This window comes from Barbus barbus (assembly GCF_936440315.1).
Source record: "Barbus barbus genome assembly, chromosome: 25".
In the NCBI taxonomy this organism is placed as follows: domain Eukaryota; kingdom Metazoa; phylum Chordata; class Actinopteri; order Cypriniformes; family Cyprinidae; genus Barbus; species Barbus barbus.
This window is the reverse complement of record NC_136753.1, coordinates 14,696,108-14,720,369: the sequence shown is the minus strand read 5'-3', so window position 1 is coordinate 14,720,369 and position 24,262 is coordinate 14,696,108. Positions and strand designations below refer to the sequence as shown.

At 35.6% G+C, this 24,262-nt stretch overlaps 2 protein-coding genes across 7 annotated transcripts in view; one reads left to right on the top strand and one right to left on the bottom strand.

The window, feature by feature from the left end:
* Positions 1-1,515: 1,515 nt before the first annotated feature.
* On the top strand, positions 1,516-8,948 carry LOC306845269 (serine/threonine-protein kinase 25-like). 6 transcript variants are annotated; one of them, XM_079377974.1, is made up of 11 exons: positions 1,516-1,836; positions 3,778-4,008; positions 5,062-5,118; positions 5,265-5,373; positions 5,458-5,615; positions 5,800-5,985; positions 6,529-6,674; positions 6,764-6,872; positions 8,138-8,209; positions 8,276-8,439; positions 8,520-8,948. In XM_079377974.1, the coding sequence occupies exons 1-11, from the start codon at positions 1,807-1,809 to the stop codon at positions 8,548-8,550; spliced, it is 1,293 nt and encodes a 430-aa protein (XP_079234100.1). In that variant the 5' UTR covers positions 1,516-1,806; the 3' UTR covers positions 8,551-8,948. The 6 variants fall into 6 exon arrangements, with proteins under 6 accessions (XP_079234100.1, XP_079234099.1, XP_079234102.1 ...); XM_079377973.1 differs by having other exon boundaries at positions 1,527-1,836; positions 8,639-8,940; XM_079377976.1 differs by having other exon boundaries at positions 1,531-1,836; positions 8,303-8,439.
* Positions 8,949-12,174: 3,226 nt separating this feature from the next.
* The window catches only part of LOC306845043 (FERM, ARHGEF and pleckstrin domain-containing protein 2-like), a gene marked incomplete at its 3' end in the record, with an annotated part of 47,635 nt that continues 35,547 nt past the window's right edge, over positions 12,175-24,262 (bottom strand). Inside the window, exons 14-28 of the mRNA XM_079377567.1 lie at positions 22,125-22,306; positions 20,927-21,016; positions 20,605-20,738; positions 20,211-20,292; positions 19,860-20,097; positions 19,622-19,752; positions 18,871-18,939; positions 18,703-18,792; positions 16,906-16,926; positions 16,564-16,646; positions 16,252-16,370; positions 15,911-16,074; positions 13,460-13,567; positions 13,200-13,351; positions 12,175-12,268 (exon numbers count right to left, since the gene is read on the bottom strand). Coding sequence (XP_079233693.1) covers positions 12,175-12,268; positions 13,200-13,351; positions 13,460-13,567; positions 15,911-16,074; positions 16,252-16,370; positions 16,564-16,646; positions 16,906-16,926; positions 18,703-18,792; positions 18,871-18,939; positions 19,622-19,752; positions 19,860-20,097; positions 20,211-20,292; positions 20,605-20,738; positions 20,927-21,016; positions 22,125-22,306 — 1,757 coding nt within the window. The remainder of the gene's footprint in view (positions 12,269-13,199; positions 13,352-13,459; positions 13,568-15,910; positions 16,075-16,251; positions 16,371-16,563; positions 16,647-16,905; positions 16,927-18,702; positions 18,793-18,870; positions 18,940-19,621; positions 19,753-19,859; positions 20,098-20,210; positions 20,293-20,604; positions 20,739-20,926; positions 21,017-22,124; positions 22,307-24,262) is intronic.

Genomic DNA, 24,262 nt, shown 5'->3' with positions numbered 1-24,262 from the left:
CATCATCCAGCAAGAAATGAAAGAAAAATGCAAGAAAAAAGACACGCTGAGATGCGAGCAGTTATCGTTGGATCATCAGGATGGAATGAGAGGTAGAGTTGAGTGTCAACAGCATAGCAGTGATATGAAATGCCATGTTTCTGAATGACAGAACCTAGTGATGCCATGTAGACAGAAAAGAGAAGTGGTCCAAGAACTGAGCCCTGATGGACCCCAGTAGCTAGATGTTGCGACTTGGATGCCTCACCTCTCCAAGATACTTTGAAGGACCTATCAGAGAGGTAAGACTCAAACCACTGGAGTGTGGTTCCTGAGATGCCCTTTCTCAATAGAGTTGACAAGAGGATCTGATGGCTGACCGTATCAAAAGCAGCAGACAGATCCAGCAAGATAAGTAATGAAGATTTGGAAGCCGCTCTTGCAAGTCTTAGGGCTTCAACAACAGAAAGCAAGGCAGTTTCGGTTGAATGTCCACTTCTGAAGCCAGATTGGTTACTGTCCAGGAAGTTGTTCTGTGTGAGAAAGACAGAGACTTGGTTGAACACAACTCGTTCAAGTGTTTTTGCAATGAAAGGAAAAAGGGAAACCAGTCTATAGTTCCTAAAAGAGTTGGGTTAAGAGTGGGTTTTTTAAGAAGTGGAGTTATACGAGCCTGTGTAAATGCTAAGGGAAAAATTCCAGTGTGAAGGGATGTGTTAACGATGTGAGTGAGTGCAGGTACAACTGCAGGAGAAATGGCTTGAAGGAGATGAGATGGAATAGGATCAAGCTGACAGGTAGTAGGATGACTGGAAAGGATGAGTTTAGAGACTTCTGCCTCAGAGAGTGGAGAGAAGGATGTGAACGAGTGTATGTTTGCTAGTAAGATGTGTTTGATAGATTGTGGTGTGGAAAACTGTGCAGTGAGCTTTGTAATTTTATTAATGAAGAATGTGGAATATATATATATATATATATATATATATATATATATGAAGAATATTTAATATGACAAGACTGAAACTAAACAGGACATACCTGCACTTTGCACATATATTGCACAAGAAATCTTTATGTACTCAATAACAGGAAGCTGAAAATAACTCAAATGCCATCACAATGTAGAAAAACCTGAAATCATGCAAGTGTTTCTCCAATTAATTAAAGGAATCAAATCATGTTTTCATTAAAGTTTTGTGAGAGTGAGGTTTAGGGGAATATGTAGATTTAGGGCAAAGAAAACAGCTATGATTTGCTCATATAAGGTCTTCAAGATATCAATGCCAGCATGTTTGTCATAGCCTATTAAATAAAACGACTTGGTTGTCCATCTGTTGTATGATAAACAGAAAATGTTTAAGCTAAAGTAAAAAATAAAATAAAAATTATACTCACATACCTAAATTGCGAATGGCTAAAAATATTATTTGTTGCATTACCTCCAAAATACACACTACAATATCCAGCGTAGTGAGAGAAAAACTACGGTTCCCAACAGCCTTTGGGTTTTGAAGGAGATTGTCACGCATGCGCTGAACACAATGCCTCTCTCAGTCAGAGTAGCGGGGTTTCATAGACCGAGGGAGTCTCCTGTTCAGAGCATAAACCGTAAATATCCATACCAAAGACTGAGTGTCTGCTCTGATGTATGGACAGGATTACATATTAAAATCCTTTAAACCATAGAGCTGGTCAGCCTGATCCACTGGAATGATTTAGAGAGGCGTGGATTGGGAACAAGCTGTTCCTTTGGTGGGTGACTGTCCAAGGAGAGAAAGAGGAAAAATCTGCGAAGAACCCCTGAATTGGAGGTAGATTAAACTGGACATGGCACACCTTCAGAACATTCGGAACCAGGTAATCAAGAGAGATGAAGATCATCTCCAGGCATGGCTTTCATACTGAGACATAACAGTTACTTATTGTTCTTTTTGGATGATTGAATTTAACATTAGCTGCATGTCTTTGTACTATAGTAAGCTTTTGTAATTATAAATTCCACTAAATAATAGTCTATAATGAGTACACGTAGTTACACTGAAAAAAAATGTGTGGGATTTACATAGTTTTTTACTTCGAAATTGCTTGTAAATTGTACAATTACAAAGAAACGGCGAAGTAACACGTTAAACGTGAAACATTAGGCTACAGTATTTTCTTGTAAAACATACTCAAATAATAAGTGTATGTAAATGCATTGTGCTATTATGTAAAGTGTGACATTTACCTAATGTGAACCAAAGTGTAGGCAATGCTTACATGATGTTCCTCAAATACCAGATAAATTAAGAAAATACAGTCCTTTTTTTTAAATAGTGTTTAGCATAGATCACAAATCGGGGTGCACTGAAATTGAATTTTTGGGCAATATCATAACTGATAATTATTATTATAATTTTTTTCATGGTTGAAAACTGATATGATGGCCGCTATGATTTATGAAAAATATTCAAACTACAGCTCCAATCTAGAATCTCTGATTTTGAAACAGACAGTAGGCTTAAGGTAATTTTGGCCTATTGTAATTTTTTTTAACACTAACTAATCAGCTATTATTTAGTTGTTCCCCACATTTTGAACAACCCTGCTATCTCACAATGCTCCAGGAAATCAGATCATTTGGACCCTCTACAGCATGTTGGGAGCATAGATGTTTTCTCAGTATCTGCACAAATTGAAGTATGAACTGCATGCATCCAGCTTGGCCTTTCAGCCCTGTTTAAGAAATGTCAAAATTAAATGGACATTAAAAAAATGTGAATGTTTGAACATTTATTGCTAGAGCTTTGCAAAATATCTTCAAAATGTTGGTAACAGGGTTGCAAAAATCTCAAAGCACATGGAAATATTGGTCAGTTAACACTTATTTATATTATGCATCCCTGACTGCAACTGTTATATCGTATTATATTCAAGATTTTTTATTTATTTGTCACATGCACAATTATACAGAGTATAACCAGCAGTGAAATGTAGGCATGTATATATAATGTATATACCACCATAATAGAGAAAAATAGAGGAAAACAATTTATCCCAGTGTAAAACCGTTATATTAAATATGAGACAGTGCGGTTATTTTGAATCGAACCAGATGATAATGGTTGGCATCTGTTTATGTTATGTTGGCCATGCGCATGCTTTGTAGGTCAGTATGATAATTGCAGTGTGTCATGTTTTGATGAGGGTTGAGCATCTCTGACGAAAGAGTGGCACACCCACCGATCACACAGGTGTAGCTGGCAGAATAATTAACTTAGCTTTCTGAGAATTGTTAAAAATACCCTGTTGATCTCATTTTATGGAGCCAAGAATAGTAAAGGTTTGTGTTTTGATTGCTCGGTGCTTTAAAAAGGTGCAATAAAAGTGTGATGAATGCGGAAATCAGATATCGAGCAGATACCAAGAGGAGGTTTTATCACCTGAACTTTGAGTCTTGTCGTCAGAAGAGCTTTTTTGTTGTTTTGATAAAACAGTGCCACTTCCATATGGATTGCCAGTACAATTCATCTTTATGCTGTACCGAACAAGGAAGCAGATGCTTCAAGGGTTTCCCTAGTGGTTAGACAGCAGAAAAATGAAAAAATTGCTTAAAAAACTACATGGGAGTCCTAACAATTCTCTTTATAGATTCTCATCTTCTCCGGACCTTCAGTGGAGTGATGATCGGGTAGATCTTCCTGCATTTGTTGCTTGAATAATAGGGCAACATATAAAGTTCATCACGTGTGTAAAGAAAACACACAATGTTGGATCTCATCTGGTAAGAATTTTTCAATCTTTCTTGTTTTTCTTTAGAATTCACGTTTGAATCCTGAGGAATACTTCACTAAATTGGAACGAATTGGTAAAGGCTCTTTTGGAGAAGTATACAAGGGCATAAACAAATGCACAAAAGAGGTGGTGGCCATTAAGATTATTGACTTGGAGGAAGCAGAGGATGAGATTGAAGACATCCAGCAGGAGATCACGGTCCTCAGCCAGTGTGACAGCCCTTATGTCACCAAATACTATGGCTCCTATCTAACGGTTTGTGAAGATTTCTTTCTTTCAGGAACAGCTCTTAATAGATTACATGATATTTCTGTATTTTTCATCCTTTCAAAAAAACACGACTTCCTGGTAATACTTTACAATGACATTAGATTAGTTTATGAACAAGTTAGCGTTAACTAAAAATAAGCAATACTTTAAGACGGAAAAATGTTAATTTCTACATATACAAATACATTTGTAACAGTCATATAAATTTGACATGAGTTCCTGTTTTAGGAATAACAATGAATTAATGTTCATTGTTGGTTCATGGTACTTTATTATAAAGGGTCACTGACTTTCTTCCATGAAACACAAGAAGCTGGGATTTTTTTCCATATAGAAAAAGTAGACCAGATTTTTTTCAGCTGGGTTTTTTTTTCCATACAGAAAAAGTAGACCGTGACCAGTGTGTCCCAAACCATAGCTGCTGGTTAACTGAAACTATAACTAAATAAAACTAATAACTAAAAAAAATATATATTTAATGAAAAACTTGGCAACTAAGTAGAAATACTGTAAATGGAATCTGTTTACATTGAAGTACTAAAACTACTAAAATGGAAATAAAAATGAAAATTATATATAAAATATACAAGGTATAATATAAAAGGTATTCATAATATATATTGTAATGTTAAAATAATATTTAGATTTGTCATGTTTTAGTGCATTATACTTTCTAAAGGTGTAAAAATGAATAGATAAGAAGTATTATAGTGAATTATAACTGGTTACATTTAATCATGAGATCATACAACGCATTGCAAGGCATAATTAATGTATTAAAACTACTTTTAAGTAAAGTGTTATTAAATTTTGATCATAAAAATGACAAACACCCAAAACAAAATTAATAAAAATTAAAATAAATTGAGAACTGAAAACAAAAATAAAAGCTCATTCAAAATGAACAAATACTATGAGTATATAAATAATCCTAAAATTCATCAGTTGTAATACTAATAGTACAAAAAAAATCATACTAATAGTACATTAGAATTTATTTTCCTAATGTATTTTATTTTGGTTTCTTGTGTTTTTCAGGGCTCTAAGCTATGGATAATCATGGAATATTTGGGAGGTGGATCGGCTCTGGACCTGGTGAGTTGGTCTTTTCATTATATTTGTGGGTTCTTTAAAGTGAGGAATAACATCGGAAAATTACTAAAGGGAAAAAAACTCTGGAAAATATCAAGGGTACAGGAAATTTCACTATATTTAACATCCTCCAATGTGTTTGTGCACAGCTAAGGCCGGGACCTTTGGAAGAAGCATATATCGCCACCGTTCTCAGAGAAATACTGAAAGGACTGGACTACCTCCACTCAGAGAGGAAGATTCATAGAGATATCAAAGGTTAGTATGCAAAACTTACCTCTGTTTAGTTAATTTTAGTTTTGTGAAGTGTCGCTACATTAATAACCCTGCTTTTTCCTACAGCGGCCAATGTGTTACTCTCTGAACATGGAGAAGTCAAGCTGGCAGACTTTGGAGTGGCTGGCCAGTTAACAGACACACAAATTAAGAGAAACACATTTGTAGGAACTCCATTTTGGATGGCACCAGAGGTCATCAAACAGTCTGCATATGACTTTAAGGTACAAGTACTTGTCATTTAGCTAACAGGTATCAAGTTCAAGTTCTCCACGTGAACATCTGTTAACTAGTCAAGACCGCTGCTGTTGCGTGATGAAAATAAGCTCAATTAAATATTCAGAGACAGACAGATGGCACAAGTACTGACCCCCAGTTTTTTGCACTTTTTTCTTCCCTGTGTCTTAGGCTGACATCTGGTCATTGGGTATCACAGCCATCGAGCTGGCTAAAGGAGAGCCACCCAACTCAGAACTTCACCCCATGAGAGTCTTGTTCCTCATCCCTAAAAATAACCCACCCACGCTGGAAGGGTCCTACAGCAAAGCCTTTAAAGACTTTGTTGAGGCTTGTCTCAATAAAGATCCACGATTTGTTAGTACTTCTTTTTTAGTACCTTTATTTAAAATATATATATATATATATATATATATATATATTAGTTTATATTTTATTAATTTAATATTAATTTAAATATAGATTTTAAAAAAATTTAACAATTGAGTAATTGTTTCTGTTAGATATTTGTGCATGTTAATTTCTCCTATTTTTACATTTAAATCATCTTTGCCATTATCTGATGCTTAAAGCTAATTTTAAAAAAATACAAATATTTTAATAGCACTATTAAATGCAATTTTAATTTTTTAAATACATAATGCTGTAATGCTACATTTTTTATTATTATTTATTTAGGCCAAATGGTATAGAATTTTAATATCTGTCATTTTTATCAGTTAATGCCATATAAAATATCATAAAACAATAATTATCGACTTGCTGTAGGGAATAGAACTGTAATACTTGTAAAACTCCACCAGTGATGCCATTAGCTTTTAGTATAAACAGGCTAATTAAACTTTAAAACATGAGGCAAACTGCTTTTAATTTTTATGATATGCTGTTTGTATCCAACAGAGACCAACAGCCAAAGAGCTTCTGAAACACAAGTTCATCACCCGCTACAACAAGAAAACCTCATACCTGGCAGAGCTCATTGATCGATACCGCCGCTGGAAGTCAGAGGGCCACGGGGACGAATCAAGCTCTGATGACTCTGACATGTATGCGTGTGCTTTACATTCCTAAATGCGCGATCAGCAAACATGTGAAGTTTGCGTACAGTATGTTTACTCTGTGTGTTTTCACTCAGGGATGGGGAGGGGGATGACAGGGACCAGTGTCCCATGTGGACTTTCCCCACTGTGCGGCCCACTTCCATGAACAAGTTACAGAGAGGTTTCAATCATTTAGACAATAAGGTAAATATGTTCTAAAGTCAGCAAAGCCAACACAAAAGCAGCACAAAATCTGTACTATATAGAGGGCATAAAGGGTGCTTAAACAGACTTTGTAGTGCCACAGAGGCAGCATGTGTCTACACAGGAATCTTAGTTGCGATAAGTGAATTAAATTAGTTGCATCAGAGCTCCCTTTGATACTACATGTGAAATGGGACAGATCTGGCAATGTTTAATCTGATCTATATACTGCATTACATATTTCAGAGCCTTCTTAAAAATGCAAAGTAAACATTTTATGCAAAGAGAGTAAGTGTAATAGACTGCATTTTAAATATTATTTTGTTTAAAATCATGTACAGTCTTGTGTATATAGGGAGCCATATTGTGATCACATGACCAGCTGAATACTGGTTTTATAAGTCGCAACAGTGCCTGTCCACTTTTCAGCTGTCTTGGTTCAAGAAGTGTTTTCCCAATAGTGATAAATATTTTTTTTTTTGAGACTTACAAGCTATGAACCAAACCAGCCAGCTACAAGAAAAACAAATCACAATATTATAAACTTTCATTTGAAGCACAGACAATATTAGAAAGGTACAAGACTGTGTACTGAACCGCTTTAATGAGGGAAAGAACTCTAAAATCACAAATGACAATTTAATTAAAACAATGCAGATATATATATATTAAAAAAATAAGTAAAGATGTTAAATATAAATTTATTTAGTTGAAGTTATTGTTCAAAATCAGTTCCCCTATGGAGAAAATGGATGGGATTTTTACTTTCGTAACCCTGACTTTTGAACTCTATAGTCAGTCAAAATATTTAGCCCTAGTACTGAGCCTTGTGGTACTCCATACCAAACTTGTGATCGATATGACATCTCTTTGTTTACTGTTACAAATTGATAACTGTCAGGTAAGTATGATTTGAAAAATGGCAATTCAATACCAGTAATGCCATCATAATTTTTGAGCCTACCAAAGAGAATGTTAATGGTATCAAAGGCAGCACTGATGACAAGTAATACTAATTTTCTATTTATTTTCTGACTTGACTTTGGCAAGTCATTTGGAATTCACCTATAGTATAACAAATACATCTCAAATGTCATCAAAATGCAAACTTGCAAAAAACAAAACAAAAACAACAACTTAACCCTATTAAAAAATGTTATACACACACACACAGGTTAACTATCATTATATATATGGGGTGCAATTAAAAAAAAAAAAAAAAAAAAAAGTAAATACTGCTGAAATTATTTTTTTTTGTTTAACAGACATCAGACGTTATGAAGAGGCAGCCAAAGTCACCATCTCTAAAAACGTTCATCACACCCATCTTCAGAGAGGTAAAGAATTCAAAAACGTACATTTATGTAAGTGAGCCTGGACCTCCTGCTTTAACGTCAAGTCAGAACACGTGCATTATGTTCTGTATGCAGCTGAAGGAGAAGCGGCGTGTTAGCAACAGCGGTGTATGTGCCCTGGAGGAGCTGGAAAACGCATTCAGCCTCGCAGAGGAGTCCAGCCCTGGAATCTCTGACTGTTTACTCAATAACATTATGGAGAGAGTGTGCAGGTAAACATTTAATATAGTCTTGCCTATGTGTCCGTACACACAGTATCTAATTGCATTTTGACATTTTCTGATTATGCCAGTTTTTCAGGTCATGCTGATTCAATGCTATAAGATATTGTGCTGCGCTGTGGCACTTGCATGCGGTACGGAATCTTCTGCAGGAGTGAACTCTGAGACCTCCTTTGTCTCAACCCTGCAGGTTTACACTCAACGGAAACAGCATGCCTTCAAAACGATGAGGTCCGACTGACTGCTGGTCAGCTCCATCCGATGGAAAGACTATCCTGATCTCTTCATGAGCCGGTCCTCTGTGCCCACCTGTTCCTTCAGCTGAACACCACCAGTCATTCCATTCTAGCTTGTATTATGAGATGTTTTTACAGTTTACTTTATAGAATTTTGAAATGTCTAAATGAAATGTAAAATATGAAATGACGAACCAGGTTTGTGTGTATTCCATTAAATTGCATTAAGCACATTGAAATGTAAATAAACTAGTGTAAAAAGTGTTTATTTCTTACGTTTGCATTTAGGACATAAATTACAGGGTGAAAATATAGGAAAAGGCCTAAATGGATAGTTCAGCCAAAAATGAAAGTTCTGTCATCATTTACCTTTTTTAAAAATCCATGGAACCAAAACTTAAGCTCCAAAAAGTTGCAAAAGTAATCTTTTTCTTTTTTAGTTGTTTGATAATATAAACAATTTAAAGGTGCTGTATGTAGGATTGACAAACCATAACAGACATTCTGGCCCCGGAATGCACATTTTCAAAGGAGAATAACTGACTGTAGCATTGTTTTTAGCATGTTTCTTAAATATCTGCAAACATATGGTATTTTTATACTTTAGTAGAGTCAAAATCCTACATACAGCACCTTTAACTTAGGCTTTTATTCACATATAAATATTGATCAACGCGCATACACTTGAGCTTGTTTACTATATTTGACGTGCTCCATGTATGCAAGTTGATCAATGCTTATGTGAATAAAAGCCTAAATTAAATCTTATATATTAGTTTATATGATAAAACACAACGCAGGGTTATTTTTGTATAATTTATGAATTATTCAGAATTAGATTTTATTTATATTTTCAGTTTTAAATTTTTATTTATTTTTGTTCTGTCATTTTGTTTTTATTAGTTTCTTTTATAGAAAAATACATTTATAGATAATTAAATTTTAGCAATTTTTTTGTTGTTGTAATTTAAGTACTTTTTGTAAATTTTGCCTTTATCAATAAACAAATAAGTTTTAATTTTTTTCAAATATTTTAGCCTTATTTCAATTAACAAACGATTTTTGTTCATAGAAATAGGACTTGAATTAAACCGCTCAATTCATATAGATTACTATTACAATACTTTTATGAACTTTAAGTGTTAAAGTTTTGGTGTAACGATCTTTCAGTGGAGAGACAGAAATCTCTTTTTTCATTAAAATATCTTCATTTGTGTTTTAAAGATGAACAAACTCATAGTGTGGATTACTGGTAACAATTTTTATTTTTATGTGAACCCTATAAATGGGACAAAAAGAAGAGAATTAAATGTTTACACAGTTCAGTTTTATTTGATATCCCTTCAATGTCATAACATGAAACTTACTACATGCGGTGTGTACAGGAGCAACGCCTCAGCAACATGCTACACAAAATAAATAGTAAAAGCTGGAGAGAAGCGATTTCATCAAAACTCAGTTTAGTGACTCTCTGAATGAGACAGGAAACTGAGGTCTTTGAGTGAACTCCCTTTTCTCGTGCTTAGCAATCTGGGATGGAAATCAACCGTTCATCTAACCCTCTTATTGCCAGATACAGAAAACGAGGAAGAAAATGATTCCAGTCCTTGCATAAAATGTACAAAAAATGGTGGAGACCATGAGCCCACACAGTGCATTAGTGAATGAAGAGGGATTTGAAACACATCAGACTAGCTGAGCTCATGTCGAGATGATAGCTGCTTACAGTATATTGTTAGGAGTACACAAAGCAACACTTCTTAATGTGTGGCCGACTAACTTTGGCCAGCCTTTTCAGGCTTATGCAAGACTTCTTCAGGTCTTTGGCTGGACCCTGTACAGCATGTTGAACGGACAAAGCCAGAAGCCTTATAAATAAAACCAATAATCCAAAAAGAGGCAAAATAAATCTCCCAAATCAGATGTCATACACATCTGTCTTCATAAAGTGAAGCCGGTAAGTAAACATAACACTGTCACACATACTGTGGAACTTCATCATGCTACTAAAACGACAAATAACTCAACTGGCCTTCCAACAAAACGAGACCGTAACACATATATTGTGAGATATGCCTCGCAAAAAATATTGGTAGTAAAAAAGATAAGGAAAAAAATGTTTGTTTATCAATAGATCATAGGGAAAGAACTTGTAAATTAATTATTAATATGCTTTATAAAAAAAAAAAAAAAAAAAAAAAAAAAAATCACATATACAATATAATAAAGGCCGTTGATCCCAGTTTAAATTTTAGGATTTAGTGGCCAACAGAGGAACCTCTTGCATTGTTGTTTTAACTTCACCAGAATCATTTCCTCTTCCCTGTGTGTAGAGGGTAGAAACTGAAAGAAAAGTGCAGTATTACACTGTGGATGACCCATAAGGGGTTAGTTTAGACTTGAGCTTATCTGTAAAGGATCCCAAAAATCAAAACTAGTGACATTTGTCAATACATCATTTAAAACATTACATTTAGTTTAGTTAGTGAATATTTTTTGGTCAGTCTTCACTTTAAAATAAATATCTGATTAGTTTTCAGATATCAAGAAAGTCAATGCTGTGAGATCAAAAATCAATGGATCAGAACTTAAAAATCCCCTAAATAGAAACAGTCGCTAAATAATGACCTTCAAGACATGCTTTAACCTATGCTGGAAGAGGACAGCACATACTGTACGAGACAATTCAGCTGCCTCATTGTCAAAATAACATCTCTATTCCTCTCTGATCCCTTCCTGTACCAACATCTCACCCTCGGCCCTTTACAAGTGCGAAGGCGCTCGATCATAGATCTCCAGTTTCTGAACTATGCCCTGTAAACATGCTCCCTGACCAACGTTACATTGTTTCTAAATCAGCGAGACACATTTTACAGCGATAGTCCTTCATCTCACTTACTGCACCAGCTGGACTTAATACAAACCCTCTGTTTGTCAACACTCCATTCAGTAGTATTCAGTCATGTTGTCCCAGGACAAATAATACAAAGCAGTTTTGTAGTCCTGTGGGACTAGATTTCTACTGAACAATGTGGAGTAACAAGAGTCATTAAATATAATCCTAATGACAGATTCATCTTAGCAAAGACCTTGAAACCTGAATACAGCAATAAGTGTAACCTTAGCAAGATAAACACAAACATAACTTAATTCAGTCTAATGTGTTTCTAAACGAATTCTTTCAGTCTAATGTGGTTCTAGAAAAGCAAGACGCCCACTTTTTGTTTCATTAGCGAGAAAGCAAGAAGAAAAGATTTAGAGAAGAGAATTACAGAGCGCTTACTTTCCGACCAACTTCTTCAGTCCGAGGTTTCAATAAACAGCTCAAACTCCCAGCAAGCAGAGTGCTAACAGTCCAGAGTCAAGAATCAAGTTATGATGATGATGCTTCTCAGAGCTGCAAATCAGAAAGGATAAAATGATGATGGTGTGTTTGGTCCTGGCAGACCGTGGGCCCAGCCCTCAGCTCCAGGAGATCAGTCTGACACACTCAGCTTCCCCCGTTCATCTCTGCTGGGCCTTTGGGTACAAGCAGACTCATGCGTCCCGCTGAGCTCGCTGCACTTTTCATCACCTCCATCCATCTGCAGACACATCCCAGCATGTTTAAGCATACCAAATAGTCACTTCTTCCCTTTGTTATTCCTGCTGTTCATTTAGCATTAATAATGCAACAAAAATTTAAATATTGAACTGTAATACAAATATTTTACTTGTCTGTTTTATTAGTAAAATGTAAGCAATTATTTGCGAATAATAATAACAAAGAACTATTCAAACATTTGGCATCAGTAAGTTATTTTTATTTTTAATTTTCTTTCATTCAGAAAAAGGATGCATTGAATTGATTAAAAGGCGTTTATAATGTTATAAAATATTATTTTTTTTGGATTTATTTTTGGCATTTTTTGCCTTTACTTCCTGTCTACCAACTGTCCTATCAAAATAAAGTGGGAGAGAGAGGGATTCGAACTCGGGATGCCCAAAGTGCAACAGCCCTATATGTCGATGCGCTGCCCACGATACTATCGGTTTCTTCTTTTTTTAACTTTCTATTCAAAGAATCCTGAAAAAATGCATCATGGTTTCCACAAAAAGCATCAGCACATCTGTTTTCAACATTGATTATAATCATCGAAGTGTGTCTTGAGCACCAAATCAGCATATTAGAATGATTTCTGAAAGATCATGTGACACCGAAGACGCGAGTAATTGCTGCTGAAAACGTAGCTTTGCTATCACTGGAATAAATACATTTTTAAGTATATTAAAATTAGTCATTTTAAATAGTATTATTTATTTTATTTTTTTTACATTATCACTAATTTTACTGTATATTCAACAAATATATGCAGCCTTGGTGAGCATAAGAGACTTCTTTTTAAAACATTTAATACAATTTTAAATGACGCTATGACAGCCCTATGATTACATAATTAATATGAAACAAAATAACCAAAAAAGATTTTTGAAAAGTTAAGCCCATATTTTAAAACGATATATTAAAAACCATACCTTTCAAATGTATACTCGCTCTCTGCCCTAAAGAAGTAAACATGGGATTTGAACTGCAGCTTGAAGACGTACTCCTTATGGATGCTATCCGATTCCCCTGGGGTGCTGACTGTGTAACCTAGCAACGGCAGACTGGCCAAGGGGAAGTCATCCTGGAACAAAAACAAGAATTCATTATAAATTATCCAGACCTTTAGACCTTCTACAGCAAGTTTAATCTTTCAGAATGAACATCAAATACATCAAACAGTTGTTATTACCTGGTGTGTCTTATAGAAGAACAGGCAGAAGTTAGTGAAGACGACCCAGAGTTTCTGCCAGCCGTTGCTGTTCTTGAACTTCCTTAGGAGGTAACCAGACAGCTGGTTCTGTAATGGAGGGCAACAGGAAGTTTTAAAATTCAACTGCTACAACACAGCAAGAACCCCTCATTCACAAAAGACCATTAGTGCTGCATTAGAGTTTAATGAACTTTACAGCTGTACAAAACACGGAAAGAATAAGCTGAAAAAGAGAGTACAACTTTTCCAAATGAGCAGTTAAAAAAAAAAGAAACCATAATAGAAAAGTCTCAATTTCAGTGGCAGAGCCTGAACTCTCTACACATATTTCGTACGAGTCAGTGAGAAATGTCTAAAAGTGGGTCACAATGAATTTGCAATGAAAAACCAAAGTCATCCAGTTTCAAAAAGAGTTGGTAATTCGATGTCATAAGTGACAGAGAGAGCTGGTAATGCAAATGTACACATGTACACGTCTATATTAAAAATAAAAAAAATATTTTTAGATGTGTTTAGATGTGAGATGTGTTAATTTTATTAACATCTCATGAATTATTAATTCATAAATACAGTATAATTTCATTTAAGGGTGTCACACACCACATGATATTTTAAAACATTGACTTTGTCATAAAACAGTCAAATGATCTGTTATTTTGAAAAACTTTGTCTCAGTCCTGAGGATGTTTTTTTTTTCTTTTTTCTACAATTTGGTTGCACCACATGACAAAAAAGTTGGTTAACTCGGTTAAAAAAAAAAAAAAAAAAAAACTAATAGTTAAAGTTATTAAGGACAAATTTCTTTTTTTAAATTTTGATTTATTTTCTTTATGATATGAGGTCAGATGTATCAATTACATTTTGTAATATATAGCCCTACATAAACGAGAGAGAGGAGAGAGATAGAGATAGATAGATATTTGATTTAATGTCAAATTAAAACAAGGATGAATTTAGATAATCAGGATCACTTTAGTTTAATGTTTTGTGAAGGTCTTCAAATCCTCATTGGTACCTGGTTCATGCGCAGATAGTCATTGAGAGAAAGGTTCTGGTTTCGGTACCAGCACACATGAGTGATGGTGTTGGGTCTCTGGCCCTGACCGAGCAGGTACCGAGGGGGGAGCTCTGGAGACACGGCTGGAGAACTGAATACTGAGAGCAGGCAGGCAGGCAAACAAAGCACAGGCACAGGAAAAGATGTAAACAGGAAGGACGACAGATAATGTGGTGCAGAGAAAGTGATGAAGACAAAAAGGACAACAAGGAGAAAAACAACAGAAGACACAAAGAGTGTTAGAAAGTTAGCTTTCAATCCCTAAGTCAGGAAAAAAAATACAGATTGAAAATTCTTCAAATCTGTATAAGAAAATGTTAGAAGAAATGAAGAATCCATGAAAATTCATTAATTCATCCATTAATTTATTCAATTTCATTCCAAAAGGCAGTTACTGATGGACAAATAAAGAGGAAAAAACATGGAAGGGGGAGGGTGGAGAAGCTACTGGATGTGGCGTAGCTGGAAAATATGAGGGTGAAGAAAAAGACGACGGCAACAGAAAAAGATCCAAGAGTCTTTGCCCCTCGTTCACAAGCTACAGTTGTAGTCCAGACCTCAACAGCCAGCCTCAGAGATGTGTGCGCTCGTGTGTGTATGCTCATGTGTGTAAAGCTCAAACTGAGTGAATCATGAAGCATGAGTCAATTTTCACCCTAAAATAAAAAAACTGTTTAAACATTTAAATCATTATTTAAAATGAATTCGATTTATTAATTATGGTAAACTAAGATAATAATAAAAAATTATATAATCTATTTATGGTATTTTAAACAAAGTATTTAAATATATTGTAGTATAATTGTTATACTGAATTATCAAAACATTAATTCATAAAGTTGGTTTGGAAAGCATAAGATCTTTTGCATTACAGTACTGACAATTCAGAGTGAAAATGTTTATAGCTGACATGAAAATAATAATAATAATAATAATATAAATTCTACCCTGATAAACTTAAAATAAATGAACTATTTAAACTATTTATGATTATTTAAATACAAAGCATCTAAATATATTGTAGAATATTTGATGAACTGAATTAGCAAAAAAATAAATACAAAAATATAATTGCAAAGGATGAGATTTTTTTCATTACAGTACTGACAATTCAGGGTATTCATAAAAAAAATGTAAGTACTAAATTTATCACAGAGAAATAGTCTTTTTTTTAATCAAAAATATTTGATTCTGGGGTGAAATATGACCCACACATTTCTTTGGGAAACTGACCCAAACACATGCTATAGTCACATTCCTTCATTTGTACACTGCAGCTGTAGTCAAGACCTTCACAATCAGGCTCCATGAAGACTGTATATGATTTTGTGTGTGTGTGTGTGTGTGCGTGCGCACAAGTGTGTAAATGCTACCTCCACGGCTAGGCTGTGGTCAGACATAGAGACGCTGGTGTTGCGGTGCCAGCACACATGCATGGTGGTGTTGGCCCTGTTGTGGCTCTGCTTGTCCAGAGAGCAGCGGGAAGAGTTCATGTCATCCTCTGACTCCTGCTCCAGAGACACTTCATCTGATGATCCTTACGATTGTGCAGAGGGAGAGGAAGAAAGAAGGCGAGGGGAGAGAGAGGAGGGGCAATTGGAAGGGATGGGGTTTACATCTACTTCAAGATCAGTGATAAGGAGGCTAAGGAACAAAAACACATCACTTCCTGCACAGTGGATGAATACATTGTAAGCAGGCTTGAGGTACTTACTGTTGGAGCGATCACACAGGTTTGGGTCCAACAGAAGATCTGATTTCTCCTGACATTTCTTTGACATGTCAATAGCCATGTTTAGATCTTCAATCCATTTGTTCATCTCTACTTTGGAGCTGTGGAGGAGAAAGAGTCTCTTACTGAAAGATGATGGACAGCAAAGACAAAAATTACAGGAATAGTTCACCCAAAAATGTTAATTCTGTCATCAAAACCCACATTTCTCAACCAAATGAAACCAAAAATTCATCATGATTCCCAGTCCTATTTAAACGCAGTGTGAAAGCACTTCCTTTAATATGCACTCACCTAGCTGCCACCACAATGGTCCTCTGAGCAGAATATATGGTGAAACAGTGAGGAACAGACCACTCATTCTCACTCTCCTCCACCTGCAAAACATTTAAACAGAGGCCTGCCAGTTAACCAGTTAAACTTAAATAAGACTCTTGTTAAACTTTGGGATAGTGTGACTGATCCCATCCCAAAGTGTCAATCTACTTGTTAACACCCTGACTACTAGCAATCCTCATTTCTACTGATGCTGGGGTGGGACAGCAGAAGGAGCTGAGAGGGAAATGCAAAGGTTGTAAGCAGACTTTCGGGGTGTTGTTTGGGAGTGGAGGATTTTGGGATTTGCCTCATACTCACCGGAGCGTCCAGCACAATGAGCTGCAGGCAGGAGCGAAGCACAGACAAGTACATTGGAACAGTATGTACTGTTAATGCATTTCTCATTTGGTAATATAGACTATCGCTCAAAAATTCAGGGTTTGGGATTTTTTTTTAAATGGTTTTGAATGAAACCTCTTATGTTCACCAAGCCTGCATTTATTTGATCTCAAACACAGTAAATACACTTACATTGTGAAATATCATTACAATTGAAAATAGCTTTTCTTTTTTTATACATTTTAAAATTCAATTTCTGTGATTGCAAAACTGATTTCTCAGCACTGTCTGCCTGTTTTAGGTTGAAAACAACCCAAAATACTCCTCTCCTTCTCGGCACGCCAGTCCTTAACGGTTGTAAACAGCTCTTGTAAGTGTATCTTTGAACATGCATCTTGTATGAATTGTGGGCCAGGACAGTGTGTACATTCAAATTTTAGCTAACGGCAGATGCTACAAATAAGGCCTGAAAGATCACTGCTTTACGAAAACAAAGCTGAGAGACAGTGCAGACGTTTAGAGGAAAATGCCAGTGTAAACATCATTTATCACCGCCTGCCTGTGTACTTTCATCTGAGAGTTCCCCAGGAAGCCACATTAATTCTAACTTCACTTAAAAACAGCATGCTACTGAGAAAGTCCTATTCTCATGTTTAAAGATGGACAAATCTTCTCAGCATAGCACGTTCAGACTGTTTGGACAGAGTCATTTATTAAAAGCCCTTTTAAGGCAAGTTGGTTGACATGAGAGATGAGCCATTGATTCAAAGTTTCAAAATAGTAAAACTAAGTTGAAGTGTATTCTTTTGCAGAGTAAAAAAGGTTTTAAAAAAAAGTTCTCACTTTCATCAGTTAAGCAATTATGAGCATTTAGCTTTTTAAAATATGTATATTATGTCGGGAACAACTTCTGAACAAATGTGATGAGTGAATGATTTAAAAACTCAAAATGTTAAAAATACTAAAACAAAAACAAAACAAAAAAAATGGTCACCATCTACTGGTGTTATAATGAAACAAAGAAAGAATCAGTGAACAAATCAGTGAGTCTTTTTCCTGAATGGAATCAAAAGATTCTAGTCAGTGATTAATCAGTCAGAATTGACGTAGTGGATACAAACTGCTCTCGAATATGTCTGATACTTTACTATCCCATAAGACCACAGGAGTTGATTTATATTTGGAGCTGACTTTTGATTCTCAGAACCACCGAATCAAAGAATCAATTCCTTTTGGCATTGACTTCCAGCCCTAACTGAAAGTCATTTGCTGAATTGAACATAAATTGTGAAGTCAAATCCAACCCCTAGACATTTGATTTCATGATTTGTTAATGCTTTTCTGTTGCCTGTATACACAAGCCACTTAAAAGAAGCTTGGGCCAAGGATTTTGGTATAGACCTGTCTGATGAAACATGGAATGAATGTCTTCGTAGGATCCAATATTTGTTCAATAAATGCTAGACATAGGCTGATCCAGTATAAGGTAGTGCATAGATTGTATTATTCCAAAGTTCCAATATGTGATAGATGTAAAGCAACAGAGGGCTCCCTATCGCATCTGTTCTGGTTTTGTCCAAACCGGTTTATTTTTTGGAGTAGCATTTTTGACTTTTTTCAAAGTTTTACAAATCAGAAACAGCATATTGCCGTTTTAAATGTGTATCACTACATAACGCTTACTGTTTCGCATACCACAGCAGTACACTTATGTACTTCATTCAGTACGCAGTGTGTTAGTATTCCATTTCAAAAATAATTCCTGGGAATACTCACAATCATCCCATGCAGAGGAAGCTGTCCGTGAACTTTGAACTGATTGGTTGCAGTCACCCCTTTGCTTGTGTACAGCAGCATGTCTGAAAACTTAGATGGAAAAGGTTTTGGTCAACACAGACAAGTTCAAATCAAAACTGCCGAAACAGAATAAAAGTTCAGTCTTACAAGAAAAAACATCCTCTGCTGCAGACCCTTCTTGGTGAGCTTGTAGAGACAACCTTCCCTGATAAATTCCTGGAGAAGGAGCAGGAGAAAAAAAATGAAATGGGTAGCAGACTATCAATTGTACTTTGACATGTTTGTCCCACTTAATGACTTTAATTAATTATAAAGCAGCAAACTGCAATTCCATTATCCTTGTTTCTCTGGAACTCTTCATTTTGTAAGATGCTCATATGTAAGACTGAATCAATGACATCTATTGTACTGCTTCCAAGCTCTAATCACTACATTACTATCATCCTGCCAGCGGTGTACCACAAATAGACTGCAAAAAGACTGCCATGACAATGAGTGTTTGTATCGAGGTTAAATTACTTTTCCAGTGAAGAACATTGCTGTTATTTAGGGTATTATAACCCTCTTTTAAATACCTCTCTCGATAATTTGTCTATTCCTAGTTCTGTGATCTTCTAGCTCACAGATTTATCTTTTATCTTATAGATTTCTGCCACTTAAAAAATGTAAATCTAGCAATGCATAGCTACATTTTATACTACTTAGTAAAATACCACGACCACAGTATAACTGGCTCATAACTTTGTAACCGGCTTCCCTCCTGGAAGGAGATATTCCGGATACCAGTTCATCCACCCACTTTGATGCAGCGGTTTTCAACTCCAGTCCTCGCTTGAATTGAAAACCGCTGCTTTGATGAACCAAAATAAAAATAAAAATGTACAAGGTAACAACTCACTCTTCCTGAAGCCGTAAGGTTCTCAATGCCAATCAGATCCCTCTGAAGTTCTGTCAGCTTCTGAAAGTTCTCCAGTCGAATCAGACTGCTCTGCAGCTGAGTAGCAATCTCAGCAACTTCTTTCAGAGCCTCTGCAAAAATGGAATGTGTAAGTTCATTATCATGCTTAGATCTTAAAGAAAAGTGTTTGTTCTACTAAAAGAAAAAACATTTGAGATTTAGCTGGTAGCAGACACACCTTTGCAGTCATCGTAGTCTCTGTGCTGGGGGGCGTAATGCTTACACAGACGCTCCAGGATGAGTTTGTAGTGCATGAGTCTCTGGATGGGCTTCAGCAGGAAGGTGTTGAGGGGCAGGTAGCACACCTTCTGCAGCTCAAACTCCTTATACACAGTCTCCAACTTCTTCACACGCTTCGTGGCTTTCTCAAGCTCTGTTAACACCTCATCGTGCTTCTGCAGATAGCCTGTGAACTCCTGAGATTATGAAGGCAACAACTCCATCACATAAATTATGGATGATCGGAATACTTGCACCAAATATCAAATTAAAAGTTATTCTTGCTTGAAGAACTAAGCTATAACCTCACCTTCAGAGCACACATGTTGCGCAGCATAACATCTCCAATTCGTTGGTAATCTCCTTTTACATGAGCGTTAGAGCGCCCCTCCCTGTGAACATGTGAAAATGATCAATGACTGAGACAAAATAGGATTCTCGTAATGAATCCTTTGAGGCAAAAATCAGTTAATGGTTTGTTAATAGCGAGAATTGGACCTTAAAATAAAGTGAGGCCAAATTTTTCTTGCTAAAACGTATCAATTATACAATAGAAGGCTGGTAATAGATTGTATACAACAGGTTTTTCATGGTTTAGAGGCCTTAGAATTTTGTTTATCAAATATAATGCAGTAGGCTTTATATGGTAAACATAACATTGTCATATGCCAACAAGTTGCAATTTGATAAATAAGAACTGGTACCAGAGAGCCAGCCTTTGGTCAATCTCTTTAAGAAAGCCTCTGTGGAACTCATAGATGGGGTCGATGTTGGAGAACAGGAGGGTCATGAGACCCTCAGGCATTGCGTTTTCTTTAATCACTGCACTGCGGAACCACTGAGGACACACAAACATCAATGTGATTAGACAGTTCAAAGGCAAAAGATCATCTAAATTAAACACATCAAAAGAAACATACACACAGCTAATTGACACAACATACAGGATACATTGTACAGACAAGCCTCACACAATAAACTTGTTACGCTCAAGAGTGAGTAATGTGCACAGACAGCTCTGCTCACCACTGTGATGACCTCCAGATCCTTCAGGTAAGTCCGCTCTGTTGTCAGAATCTCTTTAGCAATGAAGTAGGCTTTGTCGGTGGGATATCTCTGGAAATAAAAGCATACTTAAAACCACTCTTAGATAAGCTGTATTAAAGCCTCTAAACACTATTTAATTTATGTTCTATGAAATGAATATGGAATGTAGAACTTAAAAAGTTAATGGAGAAGTTGATAAACTAACACAGAATTTAAACGTCAACTCATACAGTTGAATTTGAAAAAAAAAAAAAAAGAACTTAAGTTATATGTAGACCTAGAACCAAGAATTTATCTATGAAATTCAGTTATAGCACTTAAAACCTACAATATAATGTAGAACGCAAAAGCCAGCAATTAACAAAAACAAATGTTGAAGTTAACCTTGAAAAGACAACCTAGAATTTACGTTTAGTTAAATATTAGGACAGTTCAGAAATTAGAAGTTAAAGTAGAGCACAGAATTTATCTTTGAAATTAATGTAAACCTTCAAACACAGAGGCTAATATACAAATTCATGTAGACGTTAGCCAAGAACACACTGTAACAACTTCAATCACAAAACCTAAAATTTAACTAAAATAGCATATTTTTGAACTTAGTAGGTTAATCTAGATCCTTGAATTCACAGAACTTAGAACCTAGAAATTAAAGTAGAACTTAAAACCCATAAGTTAACATTGAAACTAATGTAAAAATTTACCTCAAACACAGAACCTAAAATTTAACATTAAACTTACAAGTTTAACATAGAACATAGAATGTAAGGTAGAACCTAGAACTCGTTTTAACCTAACTTCAATTAACTTGGGAATATTTCATGTAATATTTCAAGATACTATTGCATATTTAAGTGTCTATGTCTGATAAATCTATAAAAGTCGAGGGGTGGGGCAGGGGGTTCTTTTGTGTTAGCTGTGCACTGCACACCAAGGTTAGCAAAAAGTTAAAAAAGCTTCTTAATCAACCCTAAAATCACAGGGTCATTGTCATAACCTACAATCTAGCAAGTCCCATCAAAGACCACGCAAGCCAAATGGTTCGCTCTCATTTCGTTAAACTTATTATTCAAATCCAAGGATGCCCTGAGCTGGGCTTCAACAGTAAACTTTTAGATTTTTCAAACAGTGAACTCTTATTCAGGCCTGGGCAGGCTGGCATGCAATCAGTGTGTACCTTCCTCCTGCCCTCTTCGTCTTCCTCTAGTCTGGCAGTGCCCACCTCATTCAAGATGGGGCTCTGCAGGGGTGAAGGTGCCTGGCCAGGAAGACTGAGAGTGGACATCTGGAAAGAGGGCGACAGACACAGAGGACCCTTGGTGTTGAAGGGAGAGAGCTGTGGGCTGTCAGTGACAGGGTCTACGGGATGAAAAAACAAAGGAAGAACATTAATACTGTTGAGACCATAATAATAATAAATAAAGTAAATAGTTTAGATTTTTATTAAAATTTATTAAATATTTTATTTTTTAAAAATATTAAAGTAAATAAAATGTTTAGGAGCTTATTAAAAATAATTAAATAAATAAATATTGTAATTTAAATACTACTACAACTACTACTAATACAATGTTTAAATAGTAACCACAATAGTAAAAACCTCATTTATGCATCTAGAAACGGTCAATTCAATAAGCATGGCATTCTGTCTTGAATCAAATTAGATGATCAAATCAAATTAGGTGATTTAAAAAGCTTAAGTCATAACATGGCAAATTTGAAAAAAAAAAATTGGTCACCAACAATTCTGCCACAGCAATTCTGTCAAAGCAGTAGAGCGAAACATATGAGATATCAGGAGGAATCATACGGCCACTCTCACACACTGCCCCTGTTGTTTGCAGAGCAATAAAACAGCAACGAGAGGGGAGAAAAAAATTAAATAAATTCACACCCATTTCCTTTAACACATGCTATTTTATTCAAAAAATGAAGAGAAGAAACCTGAAAACAAATGAAAGGTAACACCACGTCTTCTGCATATAAAAAGAGATAAATATAAGGTGGAAATGGTTTCTTCCTCAAAGAGGAGCAGCTCACGGGGGAAAACAAGAATGTAGAGGCTGGGCATAAACAAGGAACTCCAGATAGAAAAAGGTGGCTTTACGACCCGGAAATAATTCCTGCAGAGGATTATCAGCGATACTGCTGGGCTGGTGAGCCGGCAGTGGTTTACAGTTTAACTGGAGTGTCCCAGCGGGGATGACATAGGAGAAGAGGGGAGGGAGAGAAGGGGTCCGGAGCCAGGGTTTGGCAGCCAGCCTGAACAAACACACAGGCAGCGCTCTACACTAGAACGAGGCTGTGGAATGTAGCATAAGAAGTGTATCTGAGACTCTAAAACAACAGACAGACAGACTCATGCTAGACTGCGTTTAGTTTTTGTATCAAATCCTATTAGTAGTTCATTATAGTTATAAACTTTAGATGAGAAATGTGTATCGACACTGTTTAACAAAGGTTTATGTTAAGAAATTAAGAGTTAATACACAATAGGCATCCAGAATTATTCACAAACGGTACTGTATATCAACTTGTGTACAGTATTACCTATTGGTCAGAAATGATCTGTTAAAATAAATGTAAAATATAGATACAAAGGACAGGATTTATTATTTTTATTTATTTACTGATTTATTATTATCTGAAATTTCTAAAACTATATAAAAGTAAAGGGGAATTCAAAATATTAATAAATACTTTTATAGTATATTAATAATACTAAAATAACACTGATTAAGACATTTTGTACTGAAATCTTACATTGAACGTTGATTAACCAAAAGGAAATCAACAAATGGACATCTCAGCATTAGCACTGCTTACAAATCCATCTTATTTATTTCCTGATGGCTAGTACAGTATTTGCAACCATGTTCAAATATGATTTTTACAAGCTAAAATTAATAAAGTTACTTGAATTCGTAACAAAAGACCAGGGCATTACTTTACACAGAAGTGAACTTATCCTTGATTCATTGATCACTCCCTTATTTATAACATTTAACATATAGATAGGAAAATTCAAATTGACACATTGGCTCTCGCTAGTTTTAGCATTGCTCCCACTTTCGTGCCCATCGGCTTGTTTTTCGTCTAGTATTTTAGCTCAACCACAAACTCTGAAAGAAACTATGATAAATAGGTAGCTCAAGATGTTGTTGACACTGGCACTGATCCATGCCATTGAGAGCAGCTCCTTAAATATAGAACTAATCAAAATAACACTGCAAACCACAAATCCTGAAAAACCCATTAAGGTCACATCCTCATAAAAAAAGCATTCCAGTAGTTTAAGAAAACTGTATTAAGATT

Coding starts and splice junctions, on each gene's coding strand:
- LOC306845269 (XM_079377972.1), top strand. CDS start 3,557: ATGAAAAAATTGCTTAAAAAACTACATGGGAGTCCTAACAATTCTCTT. Junction 4,009..5,061: donor ACTATGGCTCCTATCTAACG/GTTTGTGAAGAT, acceptor TGTGTTTTTCAG/GGCTCTAAGCTATGGATAAT. Junction 8,440..8,638: donor ATTATGGAGAGAGTGTGCAG/GTAAACATTTAA, acceptor TCAACCCTGCAG/GTTTACACTCAACGGAAACA.